At 42.3% G+C, this 20220-nt stretch overlaps 1 protein-coding gene across 1 annotated transcript in view; it reads left to right on the forward strand.

The window, feature by feature from the left end:
* Positions 1-19669, forward strand: part of LOC139740627 (uncharacterized) — a 38081-nt gene extending 18412 nt beyond the window's left edge. Inside the window, exons 7-15 of the mRNA XM_071651211.1 lie at positions 4001-4234; positions 5330-5566; positions 5991-6227; positions 9138-9374; positions 14290-15462; positions 15896-16132; positions 16642-16878; positions 17504-17737; positions 17943-19669. Coding sequence (XP_071507312.1) covers positions 4001-4234; positions 5330-5566; positions 5991-6227; positions 9138-9374; positions 14290-15462; positions 15896-16132; positions 16642-16878; positions 17504-17737; positions 17943-19669 — 4553 coding nt within the window. The remainder of the gene's footprint in view (positions 1-4000; positions 4235-5329; positions 5567-5990; positions 6228-9137; positions 9375-14289; positions 15463-15895; positions 16133-16641; positions 16879-17503; positions 17738-17942) is intronic.
* The last annotated feature ends 551 nt before the right edge of the window (positions 19670-20220 follow it).

Here is a 20220-nt window from a genome sequence, read left to right on the forward strand (position 1 = left end):
CCAACCTCATATTTACTTTTGAATCTTCACCTGGCAATGTTACTCAACAAACTGAGTTGCTTAACTGTCATATTCTGTCTTACAGGAGTTGTGAATTAATTCTGAATGTATTACCACCATATAAACCAAGTTCTGAATACTGCTCTACACATCATATCAGCTCACGGCCAAGTGATAACACAAAGAGCCAATGCGAATCTACGACGCTACAACTACAGTAACTCTACACGCAACGTACAATGCACAATGCGAAGCTGTCAATCCTACGCTATATCAATATGCACCGTACATAACCTACACTAGCGTCACTTACGCTAGACCGTTCATGATATCCGGACACACAAAAGGCATTAAAGCCCAAACAAAGTTCTGGTACGCCTGCAAAAGTTGTCAAATTTCGCTCCCAAATGTGAACGTATGCTTATGAAATGTGCAGGATAACGAGGTTATTACAAGATATTCGATGGGTAACAACGAAAATGCGAAATATTAACCAAAAAGGTTCAGTCTCAGTACCAAAGAGATTATAACACAAGAGGGCGTAGTCCAGTGGGGAGGCAGCCGCGCGAGGGAGCTGCCATTTCGCGCTGTGGGAGCCGCCATTGCACGGATCCTGTACAGTTATTAATCAGTAGATGGCAGCGCACTGTTTAATGCAGAGCGTGTTGATAGATAGAGTTGCGACACTGGGGTACAAAGGTCACGTCAAATAGTTCCCCGTGGTCGTCGATGTCGACGAATTATTTCTACAGGGTTTTCACATAGGCGCGCAGTACCCGGACCCAGCGGCAGTGTGAGATACCATTGTTGTTTGCGACGGGAGTGTGACTTGTTGAGAAAATTGTCCTGTTTTTACGGCAATCATGTAAACTTAATGAAGTAGAGAAAGGAGTACTTACTGTCGAAGTTAAGGAAACGGATGCAAACAACCTGAAAGGATGAAATATTTTCAGAGTTGTTTTAACGCTCCTGGCTGATGTTGATGGGCGCACGTCAAAGTGTAAGGACGGAGTTATCATGTAGTCCCACTCCTTTACAATTGTTGTTGTAATTCAAAATCCCGGGCTGTGGGTCTTTACTGTTGTTATGACGACGAGGGGAAGCTATTTTGCACTCTCGCGCAAAACCCATGCGCCGAGCGCGTAACTCTACTTTGCGCGAGCCACGGAGCAAAATAACAATAAATGCATTGTTTGCGTCATAATAGGGTACGCGGTTTTCTAAAGTCTTATCGACATCATACGACCAGGGGGAACTATTTTTAGGGATTGACCAATCAGCGCGAACTTCCGGTGTCGCAACTCTATCAATCCGCTCTGGTTTAATGCGCTCGACTTGAATATTCGGCGCAGTGACCTTGCGTTGTTTTAGTGTGACGTCACAATGGTCATGTTAAAGCGTCATAATGGTGCTGATGTTGTTTGATTTTATGGCGTGATTGGGAATGTACGCGAAACAAACGTCATAATGCTCAACTACTGTCTAGTCTACACCCAAGTTCCCACTGTTTATTTTGCGAACAACAAAAAGGTCTGGACTCTACCAAATGGTTCAAATGATATGATATCATCGTAGAAACTAATATTTAAACAATTAACCACATTGTGATTCTGAAAATGAAAATGTGTAATGAAGAATAACATATCACTCCTGATATGATATGAGAAGATATGACTTGAACGTAGACTTAGATCCAGTGCCAGGAGCTGAGTGTGCGCTCCCTCTTCAATTTTGGACGCACTATTTGTACGCACGCGTATGGCGACTACTTACTCTATAGGTATAATCTCTTTGCTCAGTACTTACCCGAACGGGGTCAGGCTAAACTCGGACTCGGGGATAACTCGGCTTCGCTTTGACGGCGGGATGAGTTGTAATGGTTGTCCCTCTGATTGTACAGTGTTGTCCTATGGGAGCGGCCTGTATAAACTAGCGCTTCGTGTTCTGGCTACTCGCAGTAATGGTCCGAGTTGTTACAACGCGCGCATCAAAAACCTCTTTTGCGCGCATGCAAAATTACTGTGCGCCTATCAATCACCTCTAAAACAATCAAAGGCGCTTGATAAACAACAACAAAAACTCCAAAGACCGCGTGTCTCAGCAACTGAGGACCACGCGCTGTCATTTTTGTTTTGTTTTGTACAGGATTACGTTAGCACGCACTTTCCTGTCCATTCAGTTAGGCCTCATTTGGTATTATGCAGTGGCCAGTAGAATATGGCGATCACTTACTGCGTGTGAATTGTCTGAAGTAGGGTCGCATTTTTCCCGAGACCGAGTTAGTCTGGAGCCTTCTGGAATAAAAGTCGGTTTTCCTACTATTATTGTTTTTCTCAAAATACTCCAAACCGACTCATCATTCCGGCAAACCGCGTCAGCCAGGTAAGTTTCTTAGTGGACTCTTTCGATATATTGCAAGCAAAAATGAAATGGTGCTAGACGGGTTCTCAAGCACTTACCGAAACTTAGTTTTCACTTTAAGATTCTCTTTTATCAAGAACTGTGAACAACGTAATAATTGTAAACTTACGCAGAACCATCCGAGGAAGAACTTCCACCCGGAATTCTGTGACTATCGTGAGATAATCTTACACATTTTCTGCATTTTGGCTAGACTCACGAACGAGCAAACCGTCGGTTCGTGCGCCATCTTTCTAGCCCATTATGGAAGGCCGAAAATCACACTACTATATATTGCGCGCGCGCATACATTTAACACACAATCATCGCTATGGCAGATGCGCTAACACTAGCCTACGTATGAAAAGCCGAAATTGCAAAAACAAATTCAGCGCGAACAGCACATACACAGCAATATTTAGCTGCATCGAATTTAAGACTGTGGTTTAATGATGCACTCATATAGCTAAGAAACTGGCAGTAGTCATATCAAGTTTAGGTCATTTTCGCACGTAATAACACGTTTGATCGTGACTATAAAGATTATGAGAAGTGAGGAAGTATATTTACGAGAACCAAGAACATGGCCTCCAATGGACAGGAAGCAGAGGTCAGGTTCGTAATCCTTCCAACGGTTGGAAAGAAAGGTGCCGAGTTGTTTGGCATCATGGAGAAGGAATTGGTCACAGGCTGAAACCCATGCATGAAGTTGTTTCCCAGCCTCGTTGTGTGTGGTATAACCCCATGAAGAGTAATGGCTGTTGCAGTCACCGACATGCAATTCTTGATTGATTGGAATGAATTTTGAGTGGAGAAGGTCAAATAGGACTGGAAGGTTTGTAAATATAATTGACAGTAAGATGTTCGATTCTTACAGTTGCGATGAAGATATCATCCCTGCTGGGCTCCTCAAGCATGCTTAAATCTGTAAGAACACATCGAGTGAAAGTGGGGACACCGTACTTTGGTTGGGGAAGTGCTTCGAGCTGTTCCCAGCATCACCCCCATGGATTTCACATTGCAATATTAGATCAATGACAATGCCTTTTGCTGTACTAGCCAGGTAGTCACATTTTGCTTATGACATACCTTCAGGGTTGGTGTGTAGAATACAAAAAGATTTTCCGACGTGTCGAGAAGGATGGCCCTTAGAAGGGCATGTGGGGTGAAGACTCAGACGAGTCCTGATGAGATGAAAGTTCAGGATAAAGTAGACAAGTAAGTAACCAAGGTAACGTGTGTATATTCAGTGATGGCATAGCGCATCGGTTGAAATGCTTATTGTGACTAATAACAAAGATGATTGATAATCGTTATTCTTTAAATGTTCATGTTCAACACATATCAAAATCTACGAACGCTCTTTCTTGTGGCGTATTTAGTTAGCGATAATTGTTACCATTAAATGACTTTGTGCCTATGTATTTCTTCGGAATCCACCATTTGAGCACTAGCTCCTTTTGATCACCCCCTGGCATTTCTCGGAAAAAACAATCAAACAAATATAGTTATAAGGCCACTTATGACGTTTATAATAACAAGCGCGCTTTCAATTACTTCATAGATTGCTTGCACTCATTACACGTTTTTCGTCTCTCAGGAAGTATGTGCGAGACAGGCGTTGACGAGTGTTTGAGCAACCCATGCGTACATGGCGCCTGTTCCACTTACGATGGAGTATTGGACCTGTACACCTGCTCTTGTGATCCAGGATATCAAGGAGTAAACTGCGAGGGAAAGATCAACGAGTGTGACTCGGACCCTTGTCAGCGAGGTGGCACTTGCTCTGATGGCCCAAACGCTTATCTGTGCATTTGTCCTCCTGGTTTACAAGGTTAATAATAATAAGGTCTGATCTATGATGGCCTCTTCTGTATTACCATTGCTCTAGCAGAGGGCCCTGTCGTTATCACCCTAGCGTTGCTAATAGTAGACTACCTATTTATACTCCTACGTCGAGAGAGACATGGTGGGTAAAAATGTTTTGTCTTAGGAGCCGGGAGTCTTGTGCATTATGTCACAGCGCCAGAAGAATTACAGGGGTCTTTACAAATTAAGAGGTTTAACGGTTTCTCGTTTATGCCAACGCAGTTCTTTATAGTGTTCGAGGCTGTATTTTGTGAATGAGTGTAGTAGGTGATGTTTCAATACATTTTGTATGTTGAGTCAGTGAGTTTAATTTGTATTCAACGAGTAGGGCCTATGCGGTTTTGTGTGCATTCTTTCATTCACTCGGGAAATTCTTCATCTTCAAAATTACATCACTGTCTTCTTAGTGGAAGCATTCGCGTGTTCTAAAATGAAGTAATCATCAAATGTCAAAGGCAATTATCATTATATCCTTTTCAAATAACGTGTTACGAAGTCGAATCGATACTGTCAGAGGGATTGATATCGTATACCAAATGTTGTTGACTTCTGATATGAGCCAGTCCACAGTAAGCGCTAGTCTGGTCTGTAATGACCAATGGAACCACAAACTTTCAAAACATGGAAAAATTCTTTTACAACAGTTTGATAATTCAGGAAAGAAGATAGCAGCAATTTGTGTGTAAATGCTGCATTAGCAGCTTTTGTGAAATTGGATTAAAAGAATACAGACACATGTTTACCCGTATATTCCGATATTCCTATATTCATAACGTAGTGTCAAGAGGCCGTATCTCCAGTCTTTCAGTAACTATTGTAAATCAATTTCTAGAGAAGGTCTGCATTGACCATCAGCGCATATGCAGACATTGTAAGGTTGAAAAGTGGATCATTGCAATAAACTCAGGACCAAGAATCCCAGTGCTGACACAGCCGAAGTAGAAGCTTCCTGGTATCTGCGAGTATTATGTCATTAATATTATTTGTAAATCACACATATTCAGCGATCACTAGTAAGCGGCCATATTTTTTTTTGTTTTTGTTTTTTTCACACAAATAGGACTCCAATGTGAACAAGATGTCGATGAATGTGCAAGCCAACCGTGCCAGCATAATGGCACGTGCTCGACGTCGCCAGAAATGTTGAACCATTACCACTGTGAGTGCCTAGGTGGCTCCACGGGCGTCAACTGCGAGTTAGACATAGACGAATGTTCCTCGTCACCATGTCTGCGCGGAGGAACTTGTCGCAACCTCGTCAACGGATTTGAGTGCATTTGTCCCTCTGACTCAACAGGTGAGCTTAAAGAGCAAAATCATCTGAATTGTATTACAGTCACCTTTCAAATCAGAATACAGGCTCTGTTTGCATCAACAATAATAAAAGGTGTATGTAATGACCACCCTTGAATAGTACCTTAATTTGACAAGCAACATGGCACATAATCATAGCGGAGAAAAACCGTCTCAAATCTTTAAAGAAAAAGAATCGTATAAACAGATAAATTCTTGAAATGTGATGAAAGAGCCACGAATAGAATCACGGATTTGAGCCATGTACTCAACTCGTTGAAACGCAGGTGATCCTATCTACACACTCTGAAGATGAATTAGACCTATCAATACTCAGCAATTTAATCTCTTTGCCATACTTTACCATTACCATTACCATACTTGAGTGCTACGATGTAACCACTTTGCCTTTGCTTTCATTTTTACAGGGGTAATTTGTGGGACGGATATAAATGAATGTCAAAGTTTTCCTTGCAAGTATGGTGGTACGTGCAGCACTGACCCTTTAGTGCTGGATCACTACTCCTGCACCTGTCAGCAAGGTTTCACTGGGTCAAACTGTGAAATAGACGTGAACGAGTGCAGCTCCGACCCTTGTCTTAATAGTGGTATCTGTAGCGATCTCATAAACGGATTCCAGTGTCATTGCTTACAAGGCAGTAGAGGTACGTAATATTCATAGCAAAGTGGATAGTAAATGCCTTCTTCAGTCTTCTACTTCTTCCTCAAGGGAATGTGTCACGCTTTTATAAACACTATTATAGCCATTTCTGGGTGCATGCACTGGTCGGGGAGGAAGGCCTCGAGCCTGGGTGATTATGTTTGCTTTTTCTCCGCTGGCAACTAGTGGCACCTAGACTCACCATATGTTTCATATCATATCATATCATATCATGTAATTTGATTTTCTATTTTGTAATATATGTTGAAATGCCAGATGAATATTGATAATAAAATAATGATAATGTAACTTTAAAGAATGGGATATGAAACAGTTGAAATTTGTGTTACACCTTTGATCTCAATACACGGTATTTACCTGCGGAATTTTCAGCTGTTGACGCTATCAAAAACAAACGTTTAACACCGATCTCAGTTGAATTTAGAATACAGATGAGCTTATTCTCTGATATGAAATAGTATTTTCTGTATTTCTCTGTGTTTTCCGAACTTTTGAAAATGAGAGAGTATATTTGAATTGATTCATTGGACTTACTTGCACAGGACGTGGTGTCCTCTTGCACTCCTTCGGGTGATCCTCCCCCATATATGTCTCTATCCCTGGCTAGTTCCTCAGCATCCTGTATTCCACTTCTAATCTGGTCACTCCAGCGCAATGGCCGACGTCCAGGCGGTTATGGAGATCGGAAGTTGTTCCTGTATGTCGTCAGGGGCATACGATTCTCCGACATCTGAATAATGGCCAAACCATTTGTATTGTCTTTAATTACTTCAATGTTTACGATAGTAGTGATTTTGAGTTGGCTTCTGTCACTGTTCTTTATGGGGGTTTTTCCCCCATAAGGCGAAAATTGTACCACGGAAATAATACTTAGGCATCTCATTACGAAAACCTTCAGTCTGTACCTGTCTGCTTTCCTCAATGTCCAGCTTTTTCCCCTCATGTTGCAATAGGTCTTATAAGCGTTTTGTATAATTGAGTACTTTCAGAAATATGATGTTGTCCTCGTTGGTCCAGATGTTCATCCTTTAGTCTGCCAAAGGACCTGGCGACAAGAGTAGTGCCTCTCTTCACATCCTCTGTTACTGACGGTACCACACTACAAAGGAATACAAAGTTTTCTGCGTTGTCTACAGGGGGCATTAATCATCATGTCGTCTGTGGACGTCGGACCTTGGCACTTGGAATTGTTTATCTTTATACCCCATTTTCGCTGGCTTTCTCTAGCTTAGTAGATGATATTTGAAGTTAATTTTGGTCAGATAGTAAGATGCGTAGAGGCGCAACATCAGCTGAATCCCCTTTTCATATTCCCTATCCCTTCAATCCTGCGTGTTGTAGTCGCTGTAGTACCAACTGGGTGTCTTAGCTTTGTATAACAGACAGGGGTCTTGGTCGGGAGGGATAGTGGTGTCCCCCTCCTAGAAATCAGCAGACCATTGCTTCATCGGGCTGAAAGTTTTTCGTCAAGTGCCCAGCTATATGTGCTTCTGCCCAGTGGCCAATCTTCTTCGGAGGAAACACCTCAATATGAATCACAATCACTTGAATTATTGAAATGTAAAAGTATAACCTGGTAAAGGGGCAATGGGACGTGCTGTCTTGTCATGTTTTCAACCTTTTGTTTTGACCAGAGTGATTTTTATAATCACATTGCAGGAAGTTCACTAACATTTTTTGTAACAGGTAGCAGTCATTAAAAAAAAATAACGACGAATGCAAAGATGGACAAGTTTTGGAAAGGACAAGGAGGTGCTAGAGAAAGAGAAAAAACTGGAATCTCTCCTGCTCCTTTGTGCCCTTGTCTCCGAAAACTCTATTTCAGGTGTTAATGAATTGCTTTGACAAAAGACAATATTTCTGCTGAGGAATGCACCATTCCTCAATCACATCAAACAGAGCAGCAGCAGCTCGCTGTCCCTTTTAACTTTTTTTTTCCCAGCAATTGTTCAGTGTGCAGAGAGCATGACACGCGAACAAATATCATCAAAAAAATCCGGGTCTTTAACTGTAAAAATACATTAAACAATCCGAAACATGATTTAGCCAATCACACAATCAGAAAGAGTTAGTTTACATTCAGGTTTTTCTCTTGGCAAACAAAATTATGAACAAATGAGTGCAAGGTGGTTAAATGCTAATTTTTTTATTCTTGAAGTAATATTCTCTTTAAAAAAAAGTGTTTATAGTGAAGGTTTGAAGAAAATCGGAAAGGATTAATTCCGCCACGATTTCAACATATTAGGATTAATAGACTTCAACAATTCCTGTGAAATGCATCATGAAATTATAAAAATCGTGAACCGCGTCCTCTGTTTCCATGTTAAAAAACACAGTAGAAAAGAGGCTTGGAGCATGGAACATCAAAGCCAGTTGAATGCTTAGCATTCAGTACAGTTTGCACAAATTGGAAAGAGATTCCACTCCTTCTCTATCACCTCAATGGAAAAGATCTTAAAGGGTGAGTACAGTTCTGGTTGAGGTGAGGATTTAGCTTTTAATGTTTTGCGAGATATTCAGAAACCAATCGGTTTTGAAATGGGTGAGATATCCAAAAACAAGGTGAAACAAAGAGATCATAATAAAAGGCGTGGCCTGTCGCCTTTTATTATTATCATCACTTTTATGGATATCTCAGCCATTTGAAAACCAATTTTCATCAAATAAACGTTGAATCCTTCTTAAAATTACATGCTTTTTCATATTTCATAAGAGGTTTCTCTTTTCCTCACTTATTAATGTTATAAACCTGAATCCCCACCTCAACCAGTACTGTACAGTCCCTTTAACAACAAGAAAAGCAACCTAAATTGATCATTATCGGTTACGTAATGCTTTAATTAACATGCTCACAGAGTAAGATCTAAAGGTGATTCGGATCACACTTTGTCAGGTGACAACTGCGCAGTCGACGTAGACGAGTGTTCAAGTAGCCCATGCCTGAACGGTGGAACGTGCTGGACGCTCCCATGGCAGTTGAATGTCTTTAGTTGTGCGTGTCCAGAGGGATTCACAGGAACACGATGCGAGGCGGACATCGATGAGTGCGCTTCAAATCCGTGCCAGCGAGGAGGACTTTGCGTAAATTTTGTCGGCCGCTACTTCTGTCATTGTCCTACAGGAAGCACAGGTTGGGGTATTTTTTATAATGCATACCCACAAACACACACACACACACACACACACATATATATATATACATAGGCGTACCCAGGATTTTTTAGAGGGGGGTGTTCAGTGGCGTACCGTGGGTCAAGACATTGGGGGGGGGGGCGCACCTCATGGAAGCAACATCAGAATTGCATAACTGTACAATAAAATGCGAGCGAGCGGAGCGAGCGAGCTTGAAAATTTTGACATTTTTCAGTCCCCAAACTGCCGTTTGTAGCTATATATGATAATATATGTATATATAATATATATATATATATATATATATATATATATATTTGCTTTGGAAATTAAGGGGGTTGCACCGGGTGCAACTGCTGGCAGTTGTTGGCAGTAACATCAGGAGAATGACATAACGATTAAATGCGAGCGAGCGAAGCGAGCGATCTTGAAATTTTTGACATTTTAAGTCCCCAAACTGCCGTTGGCAGCTATATTTTTTCGCTTTAGAAATTTAGGGGAGGGGGCGCACCGGGCGCAACTGCTGGTAATTACTGGCAGCAACATCAGGAGAATTGCATAACGATTAAATGCGAGCGAGCGAAGCGAGCGAGCTTGAAAATTGTGACATTTTACAGTCCCAAAACTGCCGTTTGCAGCTATATTTTTCGCCTTAGAAATTAAGGGGAGGGGGCGCACCGGGCGCAACTGCTGGCAATTACTGACAGCAACATCAGGAGAATTGCATAACGATAAAATGCGAGCGAGCGAAGCGAGCGAGCTTGAAAATTTTGACATTTTACAGTCCCAAAACTGCCGTTTGTAGCTATATTTTTTCGCTTTAGAAATTAAGGGGAGGGGGCGCACCGGGCGCAACTGCTGGCAATTACTGACAGCAACATCAGGAGAATTGCACAACGATTAAATGCGAGCGAGCGAAGCGAGCGAGCTTGAAAATTTTGACATTTTACAGTCCCAAAACTGCCGTTTGTAGCTATATTTTTTCGCTTTAGAAATTAAGGGGAGGGGGCGCACCGGGCGCAACTGCTGGCAGTTACTGACAGCAACATCAGGAGAATTGCATAACGATTATGCGAGCGAGCGAAGTGAGCGAGCTTGAAAATTTTGACATTTTACAGTCCCAAAACTGCCGTTTGTAGCTATATTTTTTCGCTTTAGAAATTAAGGGGAGGGGGCGCACCGGGCGCAACTGCTGGCAATTACTGACAGCAACATCAGGAGAATTGCATAACGATTAAATGCGAGCGAGCGAAGCGAGCGAGCTTGAAAATTGTGACATTTTACAGTCCCAAAACTGCCGTTTGTAGCTATATTTTTTTCGCTTTAGAAATTAAGGGGAGGGGCGCACCGGGCGCAACTGCTGGCAATTACTGACAGCAACATCAGGAGAATTGCATAACGATTATGCGAGCGAGCGAAGCGAGCGAGCTTGAAAATTGTGACATTTTACAGTCCCAAAACTGCCGTTTGTAGCTATATTTTTTCACTTTAGAAATTAAGGGGAGGGGGCGCACCGGGCGCAACTGCTGGCAATTACTGACAGCAACATCAGGAGAATTGCATAACGATTAAATGCGAGCGAGCGAAGCGAGCGAGCTTGAAAATTGTGACATTTTACAGTCCCCAAACTGCCGTTTGTAGCTATATTTTTTCGCTTTGGAAATTTGGGGGGGGGGGGCGCACCGGGCGCAACTGCTGGCAATTACTTGCAGTAACATCAGGAGAATGGCATATAACGGTTAAATGCGAGCGAGCGAAGCGAGCGAGCTTGAAATTTTTGACATTTTACAGTCCCAAAACTGCCGTTTGTAGCTATATTTTTTCGCTTTAGAAATTAAGGGGAGGGGGCGCACCAGGCGCAACTGCTGGCAATTACTGACAGCAACATCAGGAGAATTGCATAACGATTAAATGCGAGCGAGCTTGAAAATTTTGACATTTTACAGTCCCAAAACTGCCGTTTGAGCTATATTTTTTCGCTTTAGAAATTAAGGGGAGGGGCGCACCGGGCGCAACTGCTGGCAATTACTGACAGCAACATCAGGAGAATTGCATAACGATTAAATGCGAGCGAGCGAAGCGAGCGAGCTTGAAAATTTTGACATTTTACAGTCCCCAAACTGCCGTTTGTAGCTTTATTTTTTCGCTTTGGAAATTCGGGGGGGGGGGGGTGGGCGCACCGGGCGCAACTGCTGGTAATTACTGGCAGTAACATCAGGAGAATGGCATATTATAACGGTTAAATGCGAGCGAGCGAAGCGAGCGAGCTTGAAAATTTTGACATTTTACCGTCGTAGCTATATTTTTTTCGCATTGGAGGGAGGGGGCACCCGGGCGCCCCCTGGATCCGCCACTGGTAGTCAAGGGTGTCGGTTAATGTTCATGATTGGGGGAGGTATGACCAGCGAGGGGGCGTCGAAGTGACCAAGCGGGAGAAGGATGTCCAAAATCTGCACTTTATATAGAGCATCCCCTAATTTGTTTGTGTTTGTGAGTGTGTGTGTTTCATATAGATGGAAAAGTTAGGAAATAGCCAAGGTCAAGTCATTCAAGTCAGGTCAAACATTGCAGCGACTCTTCTTGCCATTCATATTCTGAGTACACTGCGCACATCCTGCTTGTATTCAAAATGCCAACCAGGAATCACGCTGAATCACAATCTTTTGTCGTCTCCGGGCTTTTTGAACAATGTTATACCTCTTTAATTATATGGTTAAAAGAAATCTTAGAAAAATATCTTTTTTTCTTGATCATCCTTTCATGTCGATTACCAAGTCCATGTGTTATTACTAATCAGTTACATTGAGTATAGCAAGTAACTTGCTACTTCCAGAGCTTCCAGAGCTTGCTGCTTCCAGTAGGCTACTAATATACTGACTGTACTTGGTAGTCAGTGGCGTATCTAGGGAAAACGGCGCCCGTGGCAAGCGCGAAAATTGCGCCCCTAATTTCTGAAAAAGTGTTCAACCCCAACCCCATCCCGGTAGGGACTTTAAAAGAGTCCTCATGATATGGTTTTTGAAGCACTTAAGAGGGGTCTTTTGAGGGTGATTTAAATGTAATAGGCAACCCTAAATTTTGATATATTTTGGCGAGCGAGCGCAGCAAGCGAGCCGAATTTTTTTTTATTTCAGCTTTATACATAACGTGGAATTCTTGTCATTTTTGGTTATTAAATCTTCGAATTACAATTCTAATCATAGTGACGGCCTTATAGATAACGATTTGTACCAACAGTGTCCTACCCCATCCCGGTAGGGACTTAAAAAAAGTCCACATGATGTGCTTTTCAAGCACTTATAGAAGGGGTCTTTTGAGGGTGTTTTAAATGTAATAGATATTGAAGAATTTTGGCCAGCGAGTGCAGCGAGCGAGCCGAAAATTTTTGTATTTCAGCTTACAAAACATGGAATTCTTGTCATTTTTGGTTATTAAATCTTCGAATGACAATTCTAATCAAGATGTAGTGACGGTCTTATAGATAACGATTTATACCAACAGTGTTCAACCCCAATCCCATCCCGGTAGGGACTTAAAAAAAGTCCCCTTGATATGCTTTTTCGAGCACTTAAAAGGGTTTTTTTGAGGGTGATATAAAATCTGATAAATTTTGATAAATTTTGGCGAGCGAGCGCAGCGAGCGAGCCGACAATTTTTGTATTTCACCTTAAAAAACATGGAATTCTTGTCATTTTTTGGTTATTAAATCTTACAATTCTAATCAAGATATAGTGACGGTTTCATAGATAACGATTTATGCCAGCAAACTAAGGACTTGGAAAATTACTTACTACGAGTGAGTGAGCCGAAATTTATATATTTCCACGTCATCATTACGTTTTGTTCTTCTTATTTTTTTTTTTGGATAAATTTTGGCGAGCGGGCGCAGCGAGCGAGCCGAAAATTTTTATATTTCAGCGTTACAAAACATGGAATTCATGGAATTCATGTTTTGTTTTTATCTTGTTGATTTGGTTTTCTGCGCCCCCCCCCCCCCCCCCATTCTCCTTCCCCCCGTCCGGGCGAGGTTTTTTTCTTCTTCTTCTTCTTCTTCTTCTTCTTCTTCTTCTTTTTTCTCGTTTTTTTTTTCACGTGCCCCCTTGCCCCCCCCCCCCAGATACGCCACTGTTGGTAGTTGATACTACCGACTTAGCATGCAATGTGCCTATAATAGGCTGCAGCGCAGCATGCATTGTACACACATAATATTATGCATCATACACAATTTACGGTACCGCGTACGGTATAACACCGGTAACAAAGAGATTTTAATCTCTTTGACCGGTAAACAGTGAACATTATGCGCAATGTATCTTCGCGATTCGGTCAGAAAGCAAAGCAGGGATCGGGAATGTCTACTGTTTGCGCGTCAGCTTCGCGCGCGGTGCAGTAACGTAGTATTAACACGTACTGTACACGAGTTCTTTAGTGCGTATGATATAATGTAATGTTCTCCATAATGTATCATCATCCACATAAACATTAAAACAAGGAAGAGAGAGAGAGAGAGAGAAAATGAACGCAAAAGAAATGAAAGGCGGAATTCAAAACGGAAATAAAAGCCGTAAAGACAGCTTTTGTTTCATTTGTCAACATCTAAGCATTGCTGAAGAGGGGTGTTGAATAGCTCAAACACATCCCTTTTGCCCAAGGGGGGTGTTTGAACACCTTAAACACCCCCCTTTTGGCAAAGGGGGGTGTTTGAACACCCAAAACACCCCCCCTCGGTACGCCCTTGTATATATATATATATATATACTCGGATTTTATTCTAGTATGACTCGTCTGATCATATCACACGTATTAATTAAAGGGTAGTAGAAATGTCCTGGTATCCCAACTTTTTTTTTTCTTAGATCATTGATTTCAATGAATTATGGTAAACTCGTCCTTATCCTATCTTATACCTGCAGGTTCCCAATGTGAAACTGACATTGACGAATGTATTTCATCCCCTTGTATGAACGGTGGGACTTGTTCAACTCCGTACGCTCTGAATACTTACACGTGCAACTGTCCGGCAGATTTTATAGGAGTAAGCTGTGGCAGTCATGATTGCGATATCAACCCTTGTACTAATGGTGCAACATGTGAGGCTCTAGAGGGCGTTAGGCACTGTGTTTGCTCTCCTGGTTACGAGGGAATCTTCTGTGAGGCCGAGATAGATGAATGTGAAAGTAACCCGTGCTTCAATGCTGCAACATGCCGAGACATTGTTAACGGTTACTTGTGTCAATGCTCAGAAGACTACGGAGGCATTCACTGCGAGGTGGACAATAACATGTGTCGGTTCGGTCAGTGTCAGAATGGAGCACATTGTGTGAATCTTTCTAATAATTTTAGCTGTAACTGTCTACAAGGTTTTACAGGTGATCTCTGTCAGTTCAACATAAATGACTGCCATGACCATCTATGTTTAAATGGTGGTACGACCGTGGACGGTATTGCTTCATGTACTTGCATTTGTCTGATGGGGTTCACTGGCCCCAACTGTCAATCAAACGTAGATGAATGCAGTTCAAGTCCATGCAGTAATGGAGCAACTTGCATCGATGGTAACAATAACGTCACATGCATTTGCACGAATGGGTATGAGGGCTCTCTCTGTACTGATGTTCTTGATAACTGTGTCAGTTCACCTTGCCAAAACTTGGCGCAGTGTGTCAACGGGCTGGCAAACTATGAATGCAGGTGTCTCAATGGATTTGTGGGGATGAACTGTGAGACGGATATTGACGAGTGCGCAAGCTCTCCGTGCAGAAAAAACGGAACGTGTACAGACCTTACAGGCGCCTACACATGTTTTTGTCCGTCCGGTTTCGCGGGTTACCAATGCCAAGTAAATGTTGATGACTGTGCCAACAACGGCTGCCAGAATGGTGCCACGTGTATAGATGGGATCAACACTTACACGTGCCTTTGTGGACCAGGTTTCAGTGGACAGTTCTGTCACCAGCAGATCAACGAGTGCTCCAGTAATCCTTGCAGGAATTCCGGCACGTGTTATGACTTCCTCAATGGATACATTTGTTCCTGTGTGTCTGGATATCATGGCGTTCACTGTGATTGTCCGCCATGGTTAACAGGTATGAGGCGACCACTTTACGGAGGAAAAAAATATGCACGTGGTCAGAAAATGAGAAAATTAATTGCAGATAAAATACTTCATGGGTTTTCTGCAATTGATGTTGAATGCCTTTGTTATCCACGGGGATTTTGCACAAAATTAGCAGTGATTAGGGAGAACATTATTTCAAAGGCCTGTTATGGATACGTGGTTCCGTAAATGGCAATTAAAAAGAGATCAGGAACAAAATGAGTTGCAAGAAAGCATCATTATTAATGACATACATTAATTAACTATTTTCACAACCTTTCAATGATGGAAGTATTTATTAGGGATAATGCCATTCATCGTAGGATGGTACATCAGATGAACTATATGCGGTTTGCATGTTCTTATGAATCACAGCTGATTCCATTTTGATAGGGAACTTGTATTCTTTCTTCCATCTTAAGGTCAGAACTGCGAAATTGACGGAGACGAGTGTTCGAGTTTGCCATGCCAAAACGGAGGCTTGTGTGCAACAACCGCGCATGTCTTGAACTCTTATACCTGCACGTGTCCAGCTGGATACGAGGGCAACAACTGTGAAACTGAGAAGAACGAATGTGACTCCAATCCGTGCCTACATCGTGGCTCCTGCTTAGACAGTTTGAATACCTTTGTTTGTTCATGTCCACTTGGAACTAGAGGTAAGAGGGTGGATATATGTGTAGGGGAGGCAGAACCATTATTTCCTTTTTTTCATACGGGGGAGGAGTTAATCTTGGTCCCATGCACATTATTGTATTAAGGCTCTTGAATCCCTGGCCGGGGGGATTGAGGGTTGTCTGGACGAAACACCCTGAGACCTGGGTTTCTGTTGCGTATCGCTATATTTTCAAGAGAGCAGTCCATTGTTGACAAGACATGATTAGGTTGTAAGAACGACGTCTTTATGGTATGTTTCTTGTTGCTACTTTTTAATATGATTAATACTTTCGTGAAGAACAGTGAGACTAGTAGTGACACTGGACATGATAAAATTTTCCTGTATGACAAAAATGAACGCGCTCATGGAGAAATCATAACCTTACGTAGGGATAATTTTCCAAGCATTAGTTTCCGCTGAATAGTGTGAGGTGTTAATTTGAGCCGCTAAATACATACCTACACACACATACATACTAATATGTAATACATAAATTATTTTATTACACAGGTGCTCGTTGTGAGATCGACTTGGATGAGTGTTTGAGTTTCCCCTGCACTAATGGCGGAACCTGCCAGACTAGTCCAAGTTCCTTAAACCTCTATGATTGTTTGTGCAAGCCGGGCTTCGACGGACAGCGCTGCAGTGTCAACGTTGACGAATGTTTGTCCGATCCGTGCGACTATGGTGGCATATGCACAGACCTCATCAACGGTTTTTTATGCAACTGTCCACCGGGCACTTCAGGTACATTTCTAAAATATGACTGTACCATATTTTGTCAAGAGTACCGTGTCTTCATTAAGATATGTCCAAACTTATTTTCATATCATATACATATTACAAAAGAACAGATGAGATAACGTTTGCAATCACGTGTTCTCAAAGGTGCAACAGCATTAATTATAGTATTATATACCTCATAGATAGAATCCTCTCATCTGATTGATTAAAAGTGGAGTCATGAAAATAGCTGTGCCCCATTGTTGATCAAAATGACGTCTTGATTTACTGTGCCCGGGGCACAGTTGAATAAATGTGCCCTGTAAATAGGTTTGGAGGCAGTCGCAACCCCGTACACATAGATCACTCATAATGTACGCACCAATGATACAACCGCCGCGCCGTCGATCAGCGTTGATTACGAGTGCTACGGTATCTATATTTCGGAATCTATAATTTCGGTTTATAAAACAAATAATGACAACTTGATATTCGGGGCACAGTTAGAATTATGTGGGCCCTCATCACCTTGGGCCCATAATTTTAACTGTGGCCCTCATAGCAGTCATTATTTGTATACTAATACTTCTCATTCCCCAAAACGTCTCTTGTGTTTTACCAATAATTACCTTCCCTGATCAATGCGCAGGAACGCGATGTCAGACTGATGTCAACGAGTGTGAAAGTTACCCTTGTGTCAATGGAGGGACCTGCGATCAGTCACAAATTTTAGATTTGTACGTCTGTCTGTGCCAACCGGGGTTTACCGGTGTGCATTGTGAGGTGCCGACTGACGAGTGTGCATCGCAACCTTGTCTGCATAACGGAAATTGCGTCGATTTGTTGAATGGATATCGCTGCGAATGTCCACTTGGAAGTACAGGTAGCTGTATGTTTTAGCTGTATGTTTACGCACTCAGAACTGCTGGCATTATTGAAATCTTTGAATGACATATTAACATGAGCACTCTCAATGTTGATGTTTACCTATTGATTCACAATTTTTTCAACCGATATTTTCAACATACTTCTGCTATTAATGTATATCGTATCATTTCACCTAACAGTTCTTTATGTGACTCTTGCAGGTACAAGATGTGAGTCAGACATCGATGAGTGCCTGTCACTGCCCTGCAAGAATGGTGGTATGTGCTCGACAAGCTCATCTCTACTCAACGACTACCACTGCCAGTGCCTCGATGGTTACTTTGGCCAGAATTGTGAAATTCATCTTTGTGACTCTAACCCCTGCGCAAATGGCGCTACGTGCCAGTCTCTAGGTGATACCATAAGATGCCTCTGCGCCCATGGTTTTGAAGGTGCAAGCTGTACAATTGATACAAATGAATGTGCAAGTAATCCATGTACAAATGGTGCCACTTGCCATGACGCTGTAAGTAGCTACGTCTGTCAGTGTCCTGATGATAATGGGAACATCAGGAGATTGAAAAATTGCGAGGTAGACATTAACACGTGCAGGTCAGATCCATGTCTGAACCAAGCAACGTGCATTAATCTGGTAAATAATTTCCAGTGCAACTGCGTCCCTGGTTTCTCTGGGTTTGTTTGCGAGGAGAATATTAATGAATGCGACAATCATGTTTGCCTGAATGGCGGACTTTGTGTAGATGGTATCGCTTCCTACACATGCGATTGCCCACCCGGTTTTGAGGGCTACTTGTGTGAGGAAAACGTGAACGAATGCATGAGTAATCCTTGCAGAAACGGTGGAACGTGTACTGATGCTATAAATGGCTATTCATGCAGTTGTGTTCTTGGCTTTGAAGGGCGAAACTGCAACCACGTGACCGATAACTGCCAAAGCATCCCTTGTGAAAACAATGGAACTTGCATCAACGGCCTGGAATCATATTCATGTGGGTGTCCAGAGGGAATTATGGGAGTTCTCTGCGAGACAGATATCAATGAATGTCTTAGCTTTCCATGCAGAAATGGAGGGTTCTGCGTCGACCTTCTGAATAGTTACGAATGTAGGTGCAGTAATGGCTTTGAAGGAACACATTGTGAGACAAATATCAATAACTGTGGTAACCACAATTGCCAAAATTCTGTTGCATGTGTTGATGGCATCGATACGTATATATGTCTTTGTGATGTTGGGTACACAGGGCCGTCTTGCGAAACAAACATCAATGAGTGTTTGAGCTTGCCATGTCTTAACGGGGCGACATGCCACAATCACGTCAATGCTTATTTCTGTGAGTGTACAGACGGATACGAAGGAGTCAATTGCCAAACCTTCACCTCGAAGTGCATCAGTAACCCTTGTCAGCATCGTGGGATATGCGCTGACGTAGAGAATGGGTACACATGTTGGTGTCCCAACGGATTCTCCGGCAACAACTGCGAGATAGACATTAATGAGTGCCTAAGTGCACCCTGCAAAAATGGAGGGTATTGTCTTAACCTCCCAAACCAATACTTATGTTCCTGTGTTTCTGGATTCCAAGGAGTTAATTGCCAGGAGAATTACAATGACTGTCTCTACCACCAATGTACCAACAACGCTACATGCGTCGATGGTTTCCAAAGTTACACCTGCTCCTGTACCAGTGGTTTTACTGGTTCACACTGCGATGAGGACATTGATGAATGTGAAGAGTTTGAAAATGTCTGTCCTCCCGGGAGGCTGTGTTCCAACACGGTCGGAAGTTACGCTTGCCTGGTGGTTCCAACTACATCCCCTGTGTACACCGGTCCGTGTCTCACTGAGGACTGTTACAATGGTGGAATCTGTGAGATTAACGGAACAGTCTTCAGGTTAATGCCATACCTTTTTCCCCAGTTTCCTTAGTTCATGATTACGTTGAAACCAAAGAAATTGTATACTCATAGAGCACCTGCGCGAACATGAAAGCAGGTTAAATTGAACATCTCGCCGCCATTAGCAAAGAGGTGGGGAAAATCGCTCGAGCGTTTGGTACAGCTCGGGCACTAAACGTTTGTCTACTTTACTAGTATTTCGAAAATGTTCCTTTCAAATGTCAAAAATCGAATTGAACGTTAGTCCAGTATTTTTTTTTCGAGCGTTGTTATCTGCATGATGCCTTGATTTTCAGAACTTGTAGAATGAAAGAAATGTGTTTTGTTTTCTTGTGTGTCTGCTTTCTCTTGTTGATGTTTTAGAATAAGCGATGACTTTCCGGTTTTGGTGAAATGAGCTAGTTTCAATACTAGCTTCTTAGTCCTATTACTTGCCTCCTAAAGATAGCAACACCACTAAATACAACATTCATAACACACTTAAACATGATTATCAGTACAAAGTCACCGTATGCAATATGCATATCGTCAGGATTTAGAGGGATGATCCTATACAATAGCTTGTTTGTACAGTCGTCCGTC

This window comes from Diadema antillarum, unplaced genomic scaffold (assembly GCF_040938485.1).
Source record: "Diadema antillarum isolate AM-2024a unplaced genomic scaffold, OU_Dant_1.0 seq00000870_RagTag, whole genome shotgun sequence".
Lineage (NCBI taxonomy): Eukaryota > Metazoa > Echinodermata > Echinoidea > Diadematoida > Diadematidae > Diadema > Diadema antillarum.